Raw genomic sequence first — 20,943 nt, 5'->3', positions numbered from 1 at the left:
ATTTAAGAATAATGACAAACAAAAATGTATGATTTTAACAAACAAAAGCGTTTGTTGAAATACTAATTATTTTAGGTTTGAATCTTATCGTTCATTTCAACTGCCAAGTTTATAAATTCAAAGAACTATTTATTTTCTCTTTATCTAAAGCTAGTTCATTTTAAACTTATTTTGAAAGTTAAATTTACCATGAAATTGTTTGTCAAGAATTTGACAGGAATGCACAAGTAAAATATTTGTTATTTTTAACAAAATATTTCTTGAAACAAACTAATGCACTGAGCAAAATCAAATATTTTATTTTGTAGCTTCAAACAATAATTTTTGCAATTTCAAACCAGATTTTCTTTTGTCACTATTTCAACAAAATAAATCGTTGCGTGAAACCAGAATTTAGTTATTTTTACAATATTTTTCTCTGCGTGTAGGAAGACTTCTTATAACAACTTAACTAGGATAATCCAGGAAAGGATATCTGAGCTTCGCAACAGGAACTTCCAGCAAAAGCTTCGAGAAATTCTACCACATTCAAAGCCCTTCTGGTCCTTAACGAAGGTGCTTAAGAAAAAACCGAAGCCTATTCCTCCTTTGCTGCCACCCCAGGACGCAGCTGAAGGAATACCTTTAATCACACCAGTAGAGAAGGCAAATGCACTAGGCGATCAGTTTGTGTGTTCTCACAGTTTAGGACTCAACATTGTTAGTCCACATGAAAGAGCCGTTACTGATAGCGTAGCTGAGGTTGACCAATCAGACAGCTTAGTTCCTGAGGAAAGTAGAGTCACTGCGAATGAGCTGATGGCTATTGTGAAAAAATCCAAAAATATGAAGGCCCCCGGTTTCGACAACACATTCAACATTGAGCTGAAACATTTGAGTAACAGATTGGCTGAAAAGTTCGTATCGTTTCTATGAGAGGGCGCCACTAGAATTAAATCCATACCATTTTCAGTTAGTACCAACCTTCAAAAGATACGTGTATATATTTGACAGCTGTCTGATTATTAGTTTGTGAGATATTGCATTTTGAGTGTAGCTACTTTTGTTATTGTGAAAAAAATGGAAAAAAAGGAATTTCGTGTGTTGATGAAACACTACTTTTTGATGAAAAAAAGTGCCGCCGATACCAAAAAATGGCTTGATGAGTGTTATCCAGACTCTGCACCGGGCGAAGCAACAATTCGTAAGTGGTTTGCAAAATTTCGTACTGGTCATATGAGCACCGAAGACGATGAACGCAGTGGACGTCCAAAAGAGGCTGTTACCGATGAAAACGTGAAAAAAATCCACAAAATGATTTTCAATGACCGTAAAGTGAAGTTGATCGAGATAGCTGACACCCTAAAGATATCAAAGGAACGTGTTGGACATATTATTTACGATTATTTGGATATGAGAAAGCTTTGTGCAAAATGGGTGCCGCGTGAGCTCACAATCGATCAAAAACAACAACGAATTGATGATTCTGAGCAGTGTTTGGAGCTGTTATATCGAAATAAAACCGATTTTTTTCGTCGATATATAACAATGGACGAAACATGGCTCCATCACTTCACTCCGGAGTCCAATCGACAGTCAGCTGAGTGGACTGCACGCGATGAACCGAACCCAAAGCGTGGAAAGACTTAACAATCGGCCGGTAAGGTTATGGCGTCTGTATTTTGGGATTCGCATGGTATAATTTTCATCGACTACCTTGAAAAGGGAAAAACCATCAACAGTGACTATTAGCGTTATTAGAGCGTTTGGAGGACGAAATTTCAAAAAAACGGCCTCATTTGAAGAAGAAAAAAGTTTTGTTTCATCAAGACAATGCACCGTGTCACAAGTCTATGAAAACCATGCTGAAATTGAACGAATTGGGCTACGAATTGCTCCCTCATCCACCGTATTCTCCAGATTTGGCCCCCAGTGACTTTTTCCTGTTCTCAGACCTCAAGCGAATGCTCGCTGGTAAAAAATTTAGAAGCAATGAAGAGGTAATCGCTGAAACTGAGGCCTATTTTGAGGCAAAGGACAAATCGTACTACAAAAATAGTATCGAAAAGTTGGAAGATCGCTATAATCGCTGTATCGCCTCTGATGGCAATTATGTTGAATAATAAAAACGAATTTTGGCAAAAAAATGTGTGTTTCTATTAAACGATACGAACTTTTCAGCCGAACTGTTATTCGTTCATTTGTCTTCTTAGCTAAAATTTTTAACAGGTGCTGGGAGCTTGGTTACTTCTCTTCAAAGTGGAAGTTAGCTAAAGTTATCCCAGTTTTGAAACCGGGGAAAGATCCTTCCTTTTCCAAGAGCTATCGACCCATCAGCTTACTCTCTGCCCTATCTAAGCTGTTTGAAAAGTCAATACAAAGGCGAATTCTTGCTTTCGCAGATGAACAGGATATATTTCTGGAAGAACAGTTTGGGTTCCGGAAAGGAAGATCCACCATCCACCAACTCACAAGGGTTAACAACGTCATCCAGCAAAACAAATCAGTGTCCAAAACGACTGCCATGGCAATATTGGATATTGAAAAGGCATTCGATAATGTGTGGCACGATGCCCTGGTGTCTTTATCTTGCAGATAAAGCATTCCAGGTTTCTCTGAATAATGCACTTTCAGAAAGATTTACTATTCCTGCTGGTGTACCCCAAGGAAGTATCCTAGGTCCCATTCTATACAACATTTTTACATCAGACATCCCACCTCTTCCGGGTGGTGGTGTTCTGTCACAATTTGCTGATGATACTGCTATTCTTTACAAAGGTCGTGTCATTAATGCTCTCAAGAATAAGCTACAGACAGGTCTGGACGCTTAAACGGAATATTTTACAAGCTGGAAAATTGTGATCAATGCAGCAAAAACTCAGGTCATCTTGTTTCCACATTCAAGATCTCCAAAACTTGTTCCATCAGACGAATGCAGAATACGATTCGGTGATGAGGTCATCCAATGGTCCGACGAAGTTATCTATCTAGGACTCACCTTTGACAGACATCTGATATTCAGGTCACATGTTGACAAAATCGTTCAAAAATGCAGCATACTCATTAGGTCTCTGTATCCGCTGATTTGTAGAACATCTAAACTGTGCCTGAAGAATCAGATGGCTGTCTATAAACAAATCATCTACCCCGCAATTGAATACGCAGTCCCTGTTTGGCGGGGCTGTGCACGAACACACAAACTTAGGCTTCAGCGCATTCAAAGTAAAAGCTTAAAGATGATTCTAAATCTACCCCCGTGGACAAGGACAGATGAAGTACATGAGATGGCCTCACTGGATACACTAGAACAAAAATTCGAACAATACTGCACGAAATTTGAAGAGAGGTGCTCAATCTCTGAAATGCAAATAATTCAAAATTTGTACGTATTAGGTTAGGAATAGTTATAAGTAGGTAGATATTTTATTAATAATTAAAATAAATATTATGATTAAACATTAGTATGTAAAACAAGAGTAACTAAAACACATATTATTAATAACGAATCGTATGAACAACAAAGATGAAAGGCCAAAGGGTCAAAACGCTTGTACTGTAAAATGTTGATGTAATACACAAAAATAAGATTAATAAACAGATATTTATGCAAAAAAAATCGATAATTTCTTCTTGTTCGTTGGACGGAAGCAGACGTCGTGGGACTAGCAGCTTCGGAGAGTGCACCTTCTGCGTGGTTAAAAACCTCAAACGCTCAGGTCTCAACTCTCATTTGGACTTCAGTCTTCAGGTGGAGCAGTCGTCAATGAAAGCAGACCTTTTGCGTGCTTTCATTTGGACTTCAGCCGTCAGGTGGAGCAGTAGTCAATGAAAGCAGACCTTTTGCGTGGTATATAGCCTCAAACACTTAGGTCGTGCTTTCATTTGGACTTCAGCCGTCAGGTGGAGCAGTCGTCAATGAAAGCAGACCTTTTGCGTGCTTTTATTTGGACTTCAGCCGTCAGGTGGAGCAGTAGTCAATGAAAGCAGACCTTTTGCGTGGTATAAAGCCTCAAACGCTTAGGTCGTGCTGTCATTTGGACTTCAGCCGTCAGGTGGAGCAGTCGTCAATGAAAGCAGACCTTTTGCGTGCTTTTATTTGGACTTCAGCCGTCAGGTGGAGCAGTAGTCAATGAAAGCAGACCTTTTGCGTGGTATAAAGCCTCAAACGCTTAGGTCGTGCTGTCATTTGGACTCCAGCCGTCAGGTGGAGCAGTAGTCAATGAAAGCAGACATTTCGCGTGCTTTCATTTGGACTTCAGCCGTCAGGTGGAGCAGTCGTCAATGAAAGCAGACCTTTTGCGTGCTTTCATTTGGACTTCAGCCGTCAGGTGGAGCAGTCGTCAATGAAAGCAGACCTTTTGCGTTGTACAAAACCTCAACGCTCAGGTCGCAGAGCTAGTTTCCCTTCGAAGAAGATCGATTACATCATCCTGTTGGTGGTCGTTTGTATACAACGGGAAATGGACAACAATGTGGAACATTATGCAAAATCAGCCTTTCTAATGGCTTTAAATGTTACCTAAAGAACTATAAAGATTGCTTCTTTGTAAATCAAAAATTACAATTAGCAGTGCAGTGCAAATTTAAGATAATATGATCAGTTTTTTTTGCAATTTTCACAGTTCTTAATTCGCAACAGTGTTCAAAATCGTTTATATCCAATCAGTGTTTAATATCTTAGAAAATTATACAATTTGGCCCTTCAAGCACGCCTTCATAAGAGGTTCTTTCCAAAACCACCAATATTTTATCATAAAGACTATACTGGTTATTTTGTAATATTTGTGTGTCAGAATTTTTGATGTAACTAATCTGTACTGTAGTTTGGGTGTATCGTTTCAAATTCTAGTAGTGTAAAAGAGCAAAACTTGCACAATTAACACAATCGATCAACTAATTGATATTCGGAAGTATAAAGAAATAGTGCCAGTTTTATTCGTATTCACGATATCCAGTTATGTCTCTGACATTACACACCTATACTTTTAAGTGATAAATAAAGAATTTTTGGACATGTTAAAGTTGTATGTTTTCATATTTTTAAAAAATGTGGCGACCACAATATATGATTTTTTTTATAAAAAATAAATAACAGTCGACCAAGCGTCCCCATCAAATTCTGAGAGAAGGAAACGCATGGTAGTTCTCGTAGTTTATGCAAATCAAGCACAGAGCTTAGAAATCAAAGTAACGAAAAGGAGGAAATGAGTTTCAACCTTTGCATAATACATACACGATCATACTTCGGGTACAACCGTAGTAAGCACCGAAGCTAGAACGTACTGGTATGTGGTTCATATATGAATGGTAGTGATATATGAACGTCGCGAGTACCACACATATGAAATTCGGTTACGGCAGTCAAAAACTAGAGCGGATGTCAGTTTTTTTACGTGTTACTGATGGATGTAATGAAAGAATAATGAAAGAAAGATTGAAAATTTCGTTAGAGTTTCAGAAGTGACTGTATATAATTCGATGATTCGATAGTGTTTCATGAAATGGTCAAATCGTTTTGCACTGTGGGGTCTCGCACAACGCGGTTTCCGTTTTTCTAGCTCTGTACATTTCACTAAATACATATCAAGTTGAAACAACAGCGAATTTAATTTTTCTTTTTTATATTGGCGTCAAATAGAAGTGGCCATTGATGAATGTTGGAATCGATTACTTAGAATTATTTACTGTATATTTCATTTAAATAGGAAATAGGATAAAAAATGTTATAAAAATACATTGCTATTTGAAAGCACACATTTTCTCTCTGATTATTTTCGTTTATTCTATAGACTCATCATCGTCACTTCTTTTATTGATAGTCGTTGGTAGCTGTTCTGGTTTAAGCATTTCTGACAATATTTCCGCCGGTCTCACTATTCTGGATAAAAACCGAACATGATATAAGTAGTAAATAAAGGCGGCCACGTGTGAACAGCAACCAATAGTTCTATTGCCAATAACGTATTCACAGCAACGGCTCTGGATACCCAAATATACAGTCGAATTTGTAGTGTACTCGATAATTTTTTTATTTAAAAGGTATTTTTATTCAGGGCTATTTGCGTACAAGCTTTACGTGGCTGTGTGTCTTAATTACGTCATCTCGTGATAAAGCTTTAAATCCAAAATTGCTTGGCAGAACATTCTTTTCAGATGCTTCTATTCCAGAGGTACTTTATTCCGATACTTGTTGCTCTCGTTCCAATCCAAGGATTGACGATATTACCTTATTGGAACTTCCCGTTCGTAATTTGAACAAAAATACGACCAAATCTTTCCCATTGACACCAGCATTACACGAAGCTCAATGATATTTGGCCATATTAAACCAGCAAAAACCTGGAGGCGTTCCTCTGAGAGGGAATAATCACTTACTGAGTTGATTGGTACATAAGACATCGTTATGTATTCTCAGATATTTTCTGGAAAGTACGGAGTACACAATATACCCAAAAATTGAAGAAATCGGTTCATCGAATCAAGTTTTTTAATGGACATGGTCGATAAATGCATGACTTGCAATTATGCAAAAGGTTATAACTCAAGAACGGAAAATAACGCAGCACTATTTTTTATATCTGTTGTTGTTTCAAATTTTAGAATAAATATATAAATATATAGTGCCCTCAGTACACAAGCCATTGAAAACCATCATAAAGATATTCGATTGACGTTCTCAAACACAAAATTCCAACTTTATCTTTATCGCACATTTTTCCAGAAAACTATCGACATCCCTCGGTAACATATCTTTATGATAACTTTTGAAACTGTAACGAAATTTTCATTATTTCTTTCATTATTCTTTTATTACATCCATCTGCAACACGTAAAAAACTGACTGCCGTAACCGAATTTCATATATGTGATACTCGCGACGTTCATATATTACTACCATTCATATATGAACCACATACCAGTAAGTTCTTGCTTCGTAGCTCTTTAGGTTGTACCCGAAGTATGATCGTGTATGTATTATGCAAAGGTTGAAACTCATTTCCTCCTTTTCGTTACTTTGATTCCTAAGCCCTGCTTGAGTTGCATAAACTACTAGAACAAAGCACCATGCGTTTCCTTCTAACAGAACTTGATGGGAACGCATGGTTGACTACTACTAGAAACTCCTAGAACAAAGCACCATGCGTTTCCTTCTCTCAGAATTTGATGGGGACGCATGGTCGACTGATAAATATTTTTTAGAAAAAATCAAATATGTTGGTCATCCACATTTTTTAAAAATACGAAAACATACCACTTTAACATGTCCAAAAATTCCTTATTTATCAAAAAAAGAAGAACAAAAAAGGAAGAGGAAGAGAAAAAAATATGTTTCAAATCTTTCAAGTATTTTTAATTAAAGAAATACCTATTGAAAAATTTTGAAAAAAAAATTGTAAACCTTCCTCATAATGCCTAAAATATATCTGTTTTTTTCAAATTTTTCGGAGGAGCGGTTTCTTAAAAAATCAAATAAAATAAAAATCAATAGAACCACCCTAGCTCCGTCAATATGGCAGTTAAAGGGTTGAAACTTTGAGAAAATTGTTTCCAGTCTATGATCTTTCGAATGTGGTATAACAACATGAATTCCCTTTGGGGGCAGATTTCACATGCTTATCCTGCTATAGCCTTTTGATCAGTTTTCAATGTTTTGTTCGATTATAAAATATCTTTCGTCTGACACATATCGCAATGCTTCGATTTGGTCAGAATATTTTTCACGTATTTCAAGTATTTGAGTATTCATAATCCGGAATACATGCTTTTGATCTGTTTTTTTCGTTTAAAATATCTTGTTGAATTGCGTATGAAGTTTTCATGCTTACTATTAGTGTCATAATAACTAGCATGTGGAAATAACGAGTGGACAATTCTCGATGAACATTAGAAAAGGTCCCAAGTGCAAATGACAGTTTCTCTTGGTTTACATTCTCTTTCAATTATTACGGCAAATTCCAGTAATTTCCAACAAATTCTACAGTGCATATCGAAAGTTGATGGTTTTTGCTATTATCCTATGTGAAGTGTTAGATGGAAAGATTGCTGATTGGACCGTAATATTCGAAAGAGAAAGTAAATAAAGAGGAACTGTCATTTGCGCTTAGGACCTTTTCTCGCGTTTGTCTTCAATTTATACCTTTGTCGGACAATTGATTGGTTAGGGCATGTTCAGGAGTGTTCTAGTTCTAGATGCATAATTTATGTCAGTTACAAAATTTTAATCTGGATTTTATAACAAAAAAACTGGCAGAATTCCGGCAAAAATGGCTGGCAGACATAGCCAGCCATCTGCGGGGAATTGTTATTTTTTTCCTACTTTCGAAATTGTCCAACGTATTGGCATATTGTCGCAAAACTGAAATGTAGAGGCGCTGCTTGTTTAAAGATGATACTTTCAGCAAGAGCTGTCAAATCTGTAGGAAAATTTCTAATATCTCCACCTTTTCAACGATTTCTTTTGAAAACGGGCAAATTCATTTGAAAAATCATTGTAGAAGTTGAAGAAACTTACTCTGAGGTGGTAATGTTGATCTTAGTTCATTGTACGAAATCTACCGTTTATTCAGAATAGAGCATTAAACTTGGTTTGATACCATTTTTCAAATGCCTGGAAATTACAAATAAAGTATCCAAAATAAATAGTACTCGATCGCTATACATTCTAGTTCTCGAGAAATCAACATTACACTGGTTTCTCTTTAAAAAAATGTTGATCCGACAAAACTCAACCTTACCCAATTTCACACATTTCTGAAGATTTTCCATGTTTAATCGTAGTTTGCACTAACAATAGGAGTGGTAATCACTTTGAAATCCATTTTCTTCTACTCCGAGTGTACTTTTATTGCTGATATCTATTAGTACTATTGAATAAACGATAAATATGTTGAAAATCACTACTGCCGATATGAAAATTTCCGAAAGAATCCTCCTTTTCTTGGTTCCATTTTTCATTGGCAGGTGTCGCTACCCGTAAATCAGCTTTGCGACAACGTGCCAATTGCTAATTTTTTTTCTCTGGTGAGGGAGTTTCCAACTTTTTTATTCTGATGGTAGATGGCGCTTCGAAGAAGATTTTTGAATAATTTTTTGGTGAATACCTCCCTGAGGTGGCGGGGGAATTCCCTGGTTTTATTTTTCACGAGTAGGTGACGCTGCGGTAGTTGTTTAGTATTTACGTATTCTTTTGAAAAGGTTCTTGTCTCGGACTGGTGGCTCAGCCAGCGGATGGGCCGTTTCACGGCGGTGTTACAGACTTTTACAACCCTGTCTGAAAATATTTGAAATGTTTACCTGGCATCTCTGGATCTCGTACCAGCGCTGCCAACTATACCAATTTCTCGGTATTATACCGATTTTTTGACTCGATACCAGAGTTGCCAGAGGTTATTTTTTCAAAAATCGATTTAAACTCAAAAGTTTATCTGGATTTGTCTGGGTCTACTATATACAAGGAAATTTTTGCCGGGCTTCATATTTAGTAAACAAAAAAACGGTCTCCTCACCTATCCTATAGAGGCCAAACCCGAAAAGATCTAGCGAGATCTGACATAATCTAGAAAAAAATTGGAAAGTCTGAGAAAATTTGGAAAATCTGGCAAAAGATCTGGTTAGTTCGAGTATCTGTTGAAGCGAGGAAAATCTGGCAACCTGACAACGCTGCTCGATACATGAATACAACTATGCTCTCTCAAAATACCAATATTTCAATTTTTATGCAGATAAATACCGATTATCAGTTTTTGTGTTGGATTCCATAGGGGTAAACCAGGTCAGTTTCCGCACTAAATCGATGTTTGATTTTTCGAGAAAGATATTGTACAGATAGATTTTTCCGCCAAATACAGGTTTTTGGAAAAAAAAAAACAGTTGACAGCACTGTCTGGCACAAGTTAGCGTGTAGAAAAAATAAACCAACCTCCACTGGAGGCCACCAGTTTTCTGGTCTGATAAATTAATATTACTATACAATAAAATGTCTAAGAACAGAGTTCAGTATGATTTGAATACAGCCGATGGCCTGATGCCTGTAAGAATTTTGATATTCTTCCTTTAAGTGTCGTAATTAATCATTTTATAGCTTATTCAAGCGCTCATAAAACCACCGGAATCTGGAGAACCTTGTTCTAAAAGTGTAGGAAAAAAAACAAATCATCCTTACTACCGAAAACCAGGACGTGGTCATAATAATGACACCTGTGATGCTTGCAAGGAAGGGGGAGATTTGATTTGTTGTGATCGGTGTCCATCCAGCTTTCATCTCAATTGCCAGTTAGCTCTGAACATGTTTGTCTTTTTTCTATGTTGTACAATTTTACTTTTCTAGTGATCCTCCCCTTGATGACGGAGACATTCCTAATGGACTTTGGATATGTCATACTTGCAAGATGACAGAATCATTGAAATGTGAACCGCAGCAAGAATATCGTTTAGAATCCACGGAGTCATTGCAATTGAAAATTAAAAAAATGCGTAACCGTAGTAGTTCTCGTAAAAATTCCGTAGCCAGTGTCGGACACGATAAGTCAAATAATGTTACCAGGGAAGAAGATCTAGAATTAGAAAATCTTATGAAACAAGATACGTCAAATTTATCTCCAATGGATCAACTAATTCGTGCAGCTCGAATTCTCAATCCACGTCAATTTGAGTTGCCTCGTGAAATAAACTCTCATTTTCCTTTTCCTGGGACAGAAAAACAAGATTACGTGAGTAAAAATGGGAATAGTAAACGAGGAACTAGAGGACGTAAAATTTACGAGTTAGACGTACAAGGGTTGGTACCTCTACCGGCGAAAACGTGTCATGCTTGCGGCAAATCTTGTCGACTAGCACCGCTGATTGCTTGTGATTACTGTGATTTATTTTTCCACCAGGATTGTCTTGATCCCCCTTTAACGGCACTTCCGACTGCCATGTGGATGTGTCCGAATCATGTCGAACAATACATTGTAAGTTAATGTTTTAAAGCTTATGACTATGTCACAAAGCGTTCTGATTTATTTTTAGGATTGGAAATTAGTAAATTCAGTTTCTGCGACAGAGCGCATGAAATTGTGGAATCATTTCAATGCAATTGTTGATCAGGACAGCGTAAAAAATGAATTTTTTCGTAAAGTTTATCGTTGCAATCCACCGTTTCGTATCAAACAAAAACCGAAATTGCGTGATCGAATAGATGTTCCAGCAATGGTTCAGTTTCATTACAGCAATCCTTCTAATTTAATACCATCTCTACGTGTTTTATTGCGAACCAAACGAGTAAAATATGTTGATTGCAAAACTTCAGGCTACGATGATTTGCAACTAATTTCCATGATAAATAAGGAGCTTAAGGAAATAAAAGATGCAGGTGAGAAAATAGAAAAACCTGGACATTTTTCATTTGAAAACGATAACCCAAATTCTGAGAAAATACATCAAGATACAATTCTAAAATCATCTGCAAAAATTAACACTAGCTCTAAAGTAAAAAAATTCAAAGCATTACACACAAGAAATGTAAAGGTGGAAGAAAAATCCGAAGAAATTAAAAATCAATTTAGCAAATTGAAAGAGGTTGAATTCAAACCGATAAAAGAAATTAATGTCAACGAGTTTATCAATGATGGGACTGATTTGCAGAAGAGTGAGTTTTAAATTGCGTAAAATTCCAGCTTGAATTTGATTGAGTCTTGCTTGTTTATCTTTCAGCAGTAAACGTGGAACTATCATGTCTTGACGACTCTCTAATTAAAATGTTGGCATACCAACGACTGCAGCAAATAATGGTACAGGACAGCCACAAAATAGAGAAGGATTCAAAAACTGAAACAATGAAAACAATTGAAAAAATAATACAAAAAGACGATCTTGCCAAGTCCATGCCATTACCCAGTCAACTATTAACTAAGGACGACATTGAACGTATTGCTAGAGAATTCACTAGCCCAAAGAGAGAACATGAAGGCTCAGATAAGTATGCTTCTTTTCCTTGTTCGTCGTTTAAGCTGGAAATAAAGAACAAATCGGACGCGATTTCTCCAATTGATGAACAAAAGCAGCTCTCTGGAAATCTTAGTAAATGTATGACATGTCAGGATCTTCGTGCACGAGCTGTTATCACTCCCATTGCTGCAGGAGTGCAACACAACAATTTTTATGAAAAACCCAACTTTTCACATTCTGTTTACATGCGATATCGTGCAATATCAATAGGAATTGGACGCGGTAATGACATACAATTAAATCAGTATGGTAACTGTCAATGTATCTCTGAAAAACATGCTACGATCTTCTATGATGAGGTAAATGGTATTTTTGGTAATAACCTTGAAGTGATTTAATATATTGAACTTGAGATTAGGTAACTAAAATGTTTGAGCTGCTGAACTATTCCGAGTTTGGAACAGAAGTTAATGGACAATTGTATTCATGTGATTTTACTATGCAAACCAAACTCGAAGCTTCCGTCGATTCGGAACATCCACCAAACAAAAAAACGAAAAAAGATGAATATGACGATTTGAGTGGGGATAAACGAATCGACAAACAGAAAATTCGAAAAGATATGATAAAGCTAATTGATGCCTCACGTCAAATCAACCGTGAGAAATACGACTTTTTCTCAAATGCTATGTAAGTATCGTTTTTTATCCTATGAAATTAGCAGTGACATTTTATGCGGGAATAAGAATTGAATGACCTAGAATAATATTTTATGACAATTCTACAATTTCACGTTAGTATGAACATTTACTATGTATTTCGCAACACTTTAAACGTCACCATACGTGTTTTATACGTTACACCTGATGCACTGATGGAGTAAATAACATATTGTAAATTTTCAATGTTGTAATTGTAATTTATCAGCCCACAACCTGGCAGACAGTGTCCGCTCATCTGCTTGAGTGAGGTTCACTACAAGCTGGTTATGAGCCTACTAAAGCCTGATTGTTGATATGCACTAGACCGTATAGCACACCGGCTTCCTCCACCAGCAGGCGCTGCTCTGAGTCCCACTGGTTTCAGATACATTAGGTTAGGGATAGTGGAGATAAATAGGGAAATATAGCATTTAGAAGTTTACTAACTACTACTAACTACTGTGTTTATGGCAGAAAATAAAGCGTACGGAACAATAATAATTATAATAATAACAATAATGATGATGATAATAATAAAGTGACAATAAAATATTAGTGCACTTACCCCTCTCTCCCCACCTTACCGCAACTTACCAAAAGTCGAGTTATCACACAAAGTACCTTCTTTTCATCATTCTCTTGGGACGCCCCAGGGTTCTTCTTTCTAAAATTTCCTTGGTCTTAGGCCTTCGATAACAGCTCCTTATTTCAACATTCTCGTTTCATTGCGCCTCCACCATGAAAATAAAATAAGATAAAATAAAGTCAGGTGTTAGTGAGTTTGTTGAATTATATAATGTAAGGTAAGGATGCGCATTCAACACCAGATTGTCCAGGGAAGCCACAGTATGTACATAATGGCACGATTGCTTAAAACGTCTTCACACCTGCCCGAATCAGTTTCGCCGTCAATGCAACTTGTATAACATCAGTACCGATATTGAACCGCATTGGAAAGGTTTGAAAGTTTCTTAACGGTTCATAAGATGTCAATCCACTCTTATTCCTGATCAGAGATGCCAGAACTGCAGATTTGTCTGCAAATCTGCAGATTTTTACAGACTTTTGAAATTGTCGCGACCTTTTTTTCCAAGTTCGTTTAGTTTTACATCATAGAGAAATTTCTGCCATATTTGCTAACAGCAGATTTGTTTTCGGATATACAGACTTTTGCAACGCTGTCTGAAGATATTTGACATTTTTATCTGGCATCTCTGTTCCTGATAATAATAAGTCCACTTTTTAAATTCAATTCACCTGTTCAGGCCAAAAAATGCTCAGTAGGCTGTGCGCTTGAGCGGACGGAAAAGAATTTTGCGCGTCATTTTTTCGTCTAATATACAAATAAGTGAAAATTTCCGTTTTCTATCGTTTTTATTGAGTTGGTGGACTTTAACAGTGCCTAGTAATAATATTGAACAAACTGTGTGTAGTTATCGTACGTTACAAGTAGAAAGTGCCGTTGGACATAGAGAACACAGGCAATTGTTGCTTTTTCCTTCTCGGAGGTTTTTTGCACTGCCGTGTTTTTGATATATCGGTCGACGAGAACCAGTCCCGACGGCCGCTCCTAGAATAAGGATTACAAGCTAAGTGTAGTTTTTTTCATTTTCTCCTACTGAATTTAAATACCTTTACTGTTATCTGCGCGGAGACAATTCCGTGCCATAATAGTGTCTTCTGTTAATAATCCCCCTCCCCCAGATGATAAAATGGAAACTTCTGCTGACATCAGTAAGACTCGCATTAAGAGCTATCCCGGGCTTGCACTCCCGGTCGGACCTTAAGCGGTATATTTCCGGACCAAATCGAATGACAAAAAATTGAATATTTTGAAAATATCTCGTGACCTGACCTCGCGATATTCTACTATAAAAAGAATAGATAAAGTACGTCCAGACAAGCTCAGGGTCTTACTAACCAGCTCTCAGCAGGCAAACGAGATTGTTCGAAATGAGCACTTTACGCGGGACTACCGCGTGTACGTACCAGCTCGTGAAGTCGAAATAGACGGCGTGGTAACCGATTCGACTCTGACTTGTGAGGACATTCTTAAGTACGGAGCAGGTTGTTTTAAAGACCCCTTACTTAAGAATGTCAAGATACTGGGTTGCAAACGCTTGCATTCAGTATCGATCGCCGCGGATGGAACAAAATCTTATCCCCAATCAGATTCTTATCGAGTTACCTTTGCTGGCTCGGCTTTACCCAACTACGTCCTCTTGGACCGGGTTCGTCTGCCCGTTCGTCTCTTTGTACCGCGAGTAATGAACTGTACCAACTGTAAACAATTGGGGCATATAGCTTCCCATTGCTGCAATAATCTAAACTCTAAGAAGGAATTCCCACCACTTGCTGGGACACCGACCCCCTCCAAGCGTCCCTGAAAACCAACAAGAGAACCATCTTGGAACTGCTGGACTTATCAAGTTCTCTGATGTTGTGGACTGGATCTTTAAAAATTTTAATATTTCTGACCCTCTTAAAAGCATTTTATTTGCTTTCATGCCTACAGTGAAAACGTATTTGAAGCAGATGACTGCAAATTGGCCCCTTCTTTCAGCGATCGTATCCTTCGATGGCTAAGTCATCCTTAGAGGTTAGGGATTCAATCACTGTCATACAGTGGAATTGTAGAAGTATCATCCCAAAAATAGATCCTTTCAAATTTCTAGTAAATAATCTGAAATGTCGCATTTGCATTGTGCGAAACTTGGCTAACTTCTGAAATACCCTTAAACTTCCACGATTTTAACATTATTCGTCTGGATCGAGATGATCCCTATGGAGGAGTACTTTTGGGGATCAAAAAATGCTATTCTTTCTATCGCATTAACCTCCCATCGATTCCAGGTATTGAAGTTGTCGCATGTCATGTTACAATCAAAAGTAAGGACCTTTGCATTGCTTCCGTCTGTATTCCCCCAAGAGCCTCGGTTGGGCATCAGCGGCTCAGTAATATCATTGAGCTCCTTCCTGCACCGACTTTGGTTTTAGGAGACTTTAACTCACATGGTATGGGATGGAGCAGTCTTCACGACGATAACAGATCAGCTATGATCCATGATATCTGCGACAACTTCAATATGTCAATCTTGAATACGGGAGAAATGACACAAATTCCTGCACCACCAGCAAGACCAAGTGCGCTGGATTTATCCCTTTGCTCGACATCGCTACGGTTGGATTGCACGCGGAAGGTAATCTCTGATCCCCACGGTAGCGATCATCTGCCTATCGTAATTTCAATCGCCACCGGATTAAGACCATCGGAAACAATCAATGTTTCGTATGACCTCACACGAAACATTGATTGGAAATGCTACGCAAATTCGATATCTGAGAAACTAGAAACAACACAAGAACTTCCTCCGGAGGAAGAGTACAAGTTTTTGGCTGGCTTGATTCTCGACACCGCGACTCAAGCTCAGACGAAACGTGTACCCGGCGCGAAAACTAACATCCGTCCTCCCAATCCGTGGTGGGACAAAGAGTGCTCATCACTAAACGCGGAAAGAACTTCAACGTTCAAAAAGTTTAGAAAAAATGGAACACTTGACAATTATCGGAGTTACGCGGTGTTAAACTTGCAAATGAAGAACTTAATTAAAGCAAAGAAATTAGGTTACTGGCGCCGATTTGTTGATGGATTAACAAAAGAAACATCGATGAGCATTCTTTGGAATACAGCCCGACGAATGCGCAACAAAAACACCACTAACGAAAGCGAAAAATATTCAAACCGCTGGATATTCGATTTCGCCAAAAAAGTTTGTCCAGACTCTGTTCCGGAACAGAAGATCTCTCGCGTCACGACATCGAATACAAACGAAACACCGTTTTCGATGGTAGAGTTCTCACTTGCACTTTTGTCGTGTAACAATAAAGCACCGGGGCTAGACAGAATTAAATTCAACTTGCTGAAAAATCTGCCTGACCCTGCCAAAAGACGTTTGTTGAATTTATTAAGTTCTTTGAGGGTAATATTGTCCCACATGACTGGAGACAAGTGAGAGTGATCGCCATTCAAAAACAGGAAAACCAGCTTCCAATCACAACTCGTATCGGCCGATTGCTATGCTTTCCTGCGTCCGGAAATTGTTCGAAAAAATGATAACTGGGTCGAGACTAATGGCTTGCTTTCAGATACACAATTTGGATTCCGCAGGGGCAAAGGAACGAACGATTGTCTTGCGTTGCTCTCAACAGAAATTCAAATGGCATTTGTTCGTAAAGAACAAATGGCATCAGTATTTCTAGACATCAAGGGGGCTTTTGATTCAGTTTCTATAAATATCCTATCTAAGAAGTTGCACCAGCATGGTCTTTCGCCGGTTTTAAACACCTTTTTATATAATCTATTGTCCGAGAAACACATGTATTTCGCGCATGGTGATTTGTCGACAATACGATTTAGCTACATGGGTCTTCCTCAGGGCTCATGCTTAAGCCCCCTTTTATACAATTTTTACGTAAACAACATTGATGAATGTATCAACACATCTTGCACGCTAAGACAACTTGCCGACGACAGCGTTGTGTCTATTATAGGACCCAAAGCTGCCGATCTCCAAGGACCATTGCAAGATACCCTCGACAACTTGTCGACATGGGCTCTTCAGATGGGTATCGAGTTCTCTACGGAGAAAACTGAGCTGGTCAAGGGGCAAATCACTCTAAACTCTAGACAATCTCATACTAATAAACTCATGTAATTCCAAAATAATCTTCTCCAATCTCATTTAATCCCAACTAGTCTAGATAAGCTTGTGTAATTTAAAACTAATCCAACCTAGTTTTGCTTAATCTTGTTTGAAGTGTATCTGTCATTCGTGCTCCCACGCAGAGATGCCATTTATACAGATTTATCTGTATTATACAGATTTTTACATGCGCATACAGATTTAATACAGAGTACAGATTTTATACAGATTTTTCAAATTAAATACAGATTTATACAAATACCACAAAAAGTAAGAAAGAAATAATGAAACTTTTCCGTCTAAGCGTGTTTGATTGCCCATATTAAAATGAACATTTTATCGTGCAGCTGTTTAATGATGAACGCTGAAATACATTTATATCATAATTTGAAACCAATTTGAACTCATGTTCAAGGAAGTCATGGCGTCATGAAACTTTATTGTCAGACTGAAAAGTTGTATGACCTGACTTGACGTTGCGTATTGGGCGTTTGAATTCCATGTTTGAATTCCAAGTCATCATTTTCAAACGGAAAAAGTATATGGATTTTCAATTCAATTGTGGTTGATAACAAAAACAATTAAATTTCGCCGTTGTATGCTCTTGTCAGTGCGGCAAGGACTTACGATATAAAGGAATGCTCCTTGCATTTGCCATTCATTAACAATAATCTAATAGAATAACATATTTAAACATCATTTTTTTCCGAAATTTCCTTTCATTAGTGAATACAGATAAATACAGATTTTATATACAAAGCAGTACAGTTTTCTATTAAAATATCTGGCAACTCTGCTTCCACGTTTACGGTTTCTTATGTCAAAATAATGCTTTTCCAGATCTCGGCTAAACTTCTCTAATCCTATTCTAATCCAGCGAGATCCCTGCTAAACTTTTTTACTTCCGGTAAAACTTGTTTGAGTTCAGACAAAGTTTAGAGTGATTTGCCCCTTGTGAGCTGGTTGTATTTTCAAGGAAGCGAGAACCAGCACAATTACAACTTCAACTAGGGGGTGAAACCATAGCTTAGATCTTCACATTTAAATATCTCGGGGTCTGGTTCGATTCCAAAGGCACCTGGGAATGTCACATTAGATATCTGAAACGAAAATGCCAACAGAGAATCAGCTTTCTTCGTACAATAACCGGATCGTGGTGGGGTGCCCACCCAGGAGACCTGATAAGGCTGTATCAAACAAAGATATTGTCCGTAATGGAATATGGATGCTTCTGCTTCCGATCCGCCGCGAACACCCATTTCATTAAACCGGAAAGAATTCAGTATCGTTGTTTACGTATTGCCTTAGGTTGCATGCAGTCGACTCATACGATGAGTCTTGAAGTACTGGCGGGTGTCTTACCGTTGAAAAATCGATTCTGGGATCTCTCATATCGACTGCTAATCCGATGCGACATCCTGAATCCGATGGTGATGGAAAACTTCGAAAGGCTTGTCGAGCTCAATTCTCAGACCCGTTTTATGTCCTTGTATTTTGATTACATGGCTCAGAATATTAATCCTTCTTCGTTTGTTTCCGACCGTGCTCATTTCTTGGATACTTCTGATTCTACTGTGTTTTTCGACACATCCATGAGAGAAGAGATTAGTGGAATTCCGGATCACGTACGCCCTCGAGTGGCCCCTAATATCTTTTATAATAAATTTAGAACAGTCATTTGTGAAAAGATGTTTTATACTGACGGATCAAACATCAATAGGTCCACAGGCTTCGGCATCTTCAATCAGAACATCACCGCTTCATACAAACTCAGTGATCCGGCTTCAGTTTACGTCGCAAAATTAGCTGCTATTCAGTACACCCTCGAGATCATTGAAACCTTGCCCAAAGACCATTACTTCATTGTCACGGACAGTCTAAGCTCAATAGAAGCTCTCCGGGCAATGAAGCCAGGAAAGTATCCCCCATATTTCCTGGGGAAAATACGGGAACACATGCGAACTTTATCTGAACGGTCTTATTCAATATCGTTAGTCTGGGTAGCATTCAAATGGCATTTGCTCGTAAAGAACAAATGGCATCAGTATTTCTAGACATCAAGGGGGCTTTTGATTCAGTTTCTATAAATATCCTATCTAAGAAGTTGCACCAGCATGGTCTTTCGCCGGTTTTGAACACTTTTTTATATAATCTATTGTCCGAGAAACACATGTATTTCGCGCATGGTGATTTGTCGACAATACGATTTAGCTACATGGGTCTTCCTCAGGGCTCATGCTTAAGCCCCCTTTTATACAATTTTTACGTAAACAACATTGATGAATGTATCAACACATCTTGCACGCTAAGACAACTTGCCGACGACAGCGTTGTGTCTATTATAGGACCCAAAGCTGCCGATCTCCAAGGACCATTGCAAGATACCCTCGACAACTTGTCGACATGGGCTCTTCAGATGGGTATCGAGTTCTCTACGGAGAAAACTGAGCTGGTTGTATTTTCAAGGAAGCGAGAACCAGCACAATTACAGCTTCAACTAGGGGGTGAAACCATAGCTTAGATCTTCACATTTAAATATCTCGGGGTCTGGTTCGACTCCAAAGGAACCTGGGGATGTCACATTAGATATCTGAAACGAAAATGCCAACAGAGAATCAGCTTTCTTCGTACAATAACCGGATCGTGGTGGGGTGCCCACCCAGGAGACCTGATAAGGCTGTATCAAACAACGATATTGTCCGTTATGGAATATGGATGCTTCTGCTTCCGATCCGCCGCGAACACCCATTTCAATAAACTGGAAAGAATTTAGTATCGTTGTTTTCGTATTGCCTTAGGTTGCATGCAGTCGACTCATACGATGAGTCTTCAAGTACTGGCGGGTGTCTTACCGTTGAAAAATCGATTCTGGAATCTCTCATATCGATTGCTAATCCGATGCGACATCCTGAATCCGATGGTGATGGAAAACTTCGAAAGGCTTGTCGAGCTCAATTCTCAGACCCGTTTTATGTCCTTGTATTTTGATTACATGGCTCAGAATATTAATCCTTCTTCGTTTGTTTCCGACCGTGCTCATTTCTTGGATACTTCTGATTCTACTGTGTTTTTCGACACATCCATGAGAGAAGAGATTAGTGGAATTCCGGATCACGTACGCCTTCGAGTGGCCCCTAATATCTTTTATAATAAATTTAGAACAGTCAACTGTGAAAAGATGTTTTATACTGACGGATCAAACATCAATAGGTCCACAGGCTTCGGCATCTTCAATCAGAACATCACCGCTTCATACAAACTCAGTGATCCGGCTTCAGTTTACGTCGCAGAATTAGCTGCTATTCAGTACACCCTCGAGATCATTGAAACCTTGCCCAAAGACCATTACTTCATTGTCACGGACAGTCTAAGCTCAATAGAAGCTCTCCGGGCAATGAAGCCAGGAAAGTATCCTCTATATTTCCTGGGGAAAATACGGGAACACATGCGAACTTTATCTGAACGGTCTTATTCAATATCGTTAGTCTGGGCCCCTTCGCATTGTTCCATTCCGGGCAATGAAAAGGCTGACTCACTGGCTAAAGTGGGCGCATTAGAAGGTGATATTTATGAAAGACCAATCTGCTTCAATGAATTTTTCAATATCTCTCGTCAGAAAACTCTTGAAAGTT

General features: G+C 38.3%; 1 protein-coding gene across 5 annotated transcripts in view; it reads left to right on the top strand.

The window, feature by feature from the left end:
* The window catches only part of LOC131432472 (PHD finger protein 12), a 129,442-nt gene that overhangs the window by 73,069 nt on the left and 35,430 nt on the right, over window positions 1-20,943 (top strand). For 2 of the 5 annotated variants that reach the window (XM_058598777.1, XM_058598776.1), the window contains 5 exons: window positions 10,061-10,251; window positions 10,307-10,931; window positions 10,990-11,608; window positions 11,674-12,266; window positions 12,326-12,597. In XM_058598777.1, coding sequence (XP_058454760.1) covers window positions 10,368-10,931; window positions 10,990-11,608; window positions 11,674-12,266; window positions 12,326-12,597 — 2,048 coding nt within the window. In that variant the 5' untranslated portion in view covers window positions 10,061-10,251; window positions 10,307-10,367. Of the gene's footprint in view, window positions 1-9,840; window positions 10,010-10,060; window positions 10,252-10,306; window positions 10,932-10,989; window positions 11,609-11,673; window positions 12,267-12,325; window positions 12,598-20,943 lie in introns of those variants that run through there. The other 3 variants (XM_058598775.1, XM_058598774.1, XM_058598778.1) reach the window with 3 other exon arrangements.

This window comes from Malaya genurostris, chromosome 2 (assembly GCF_030247185.1).
Source record: "Malaya genurostris strain Urasoe2022 chromosome 2, Malgen_1.1, whole genome shotgun sequence".
NCBI classification, from domain to species: Eukaryota; Metazoa; Arthropoda; class Insecta; order Diptera; family Culicidae; genus Malaya; species Malaya genurostris.
This window is presented reverse-complemented; position numbering and strand designations above follow the sequence as displayed.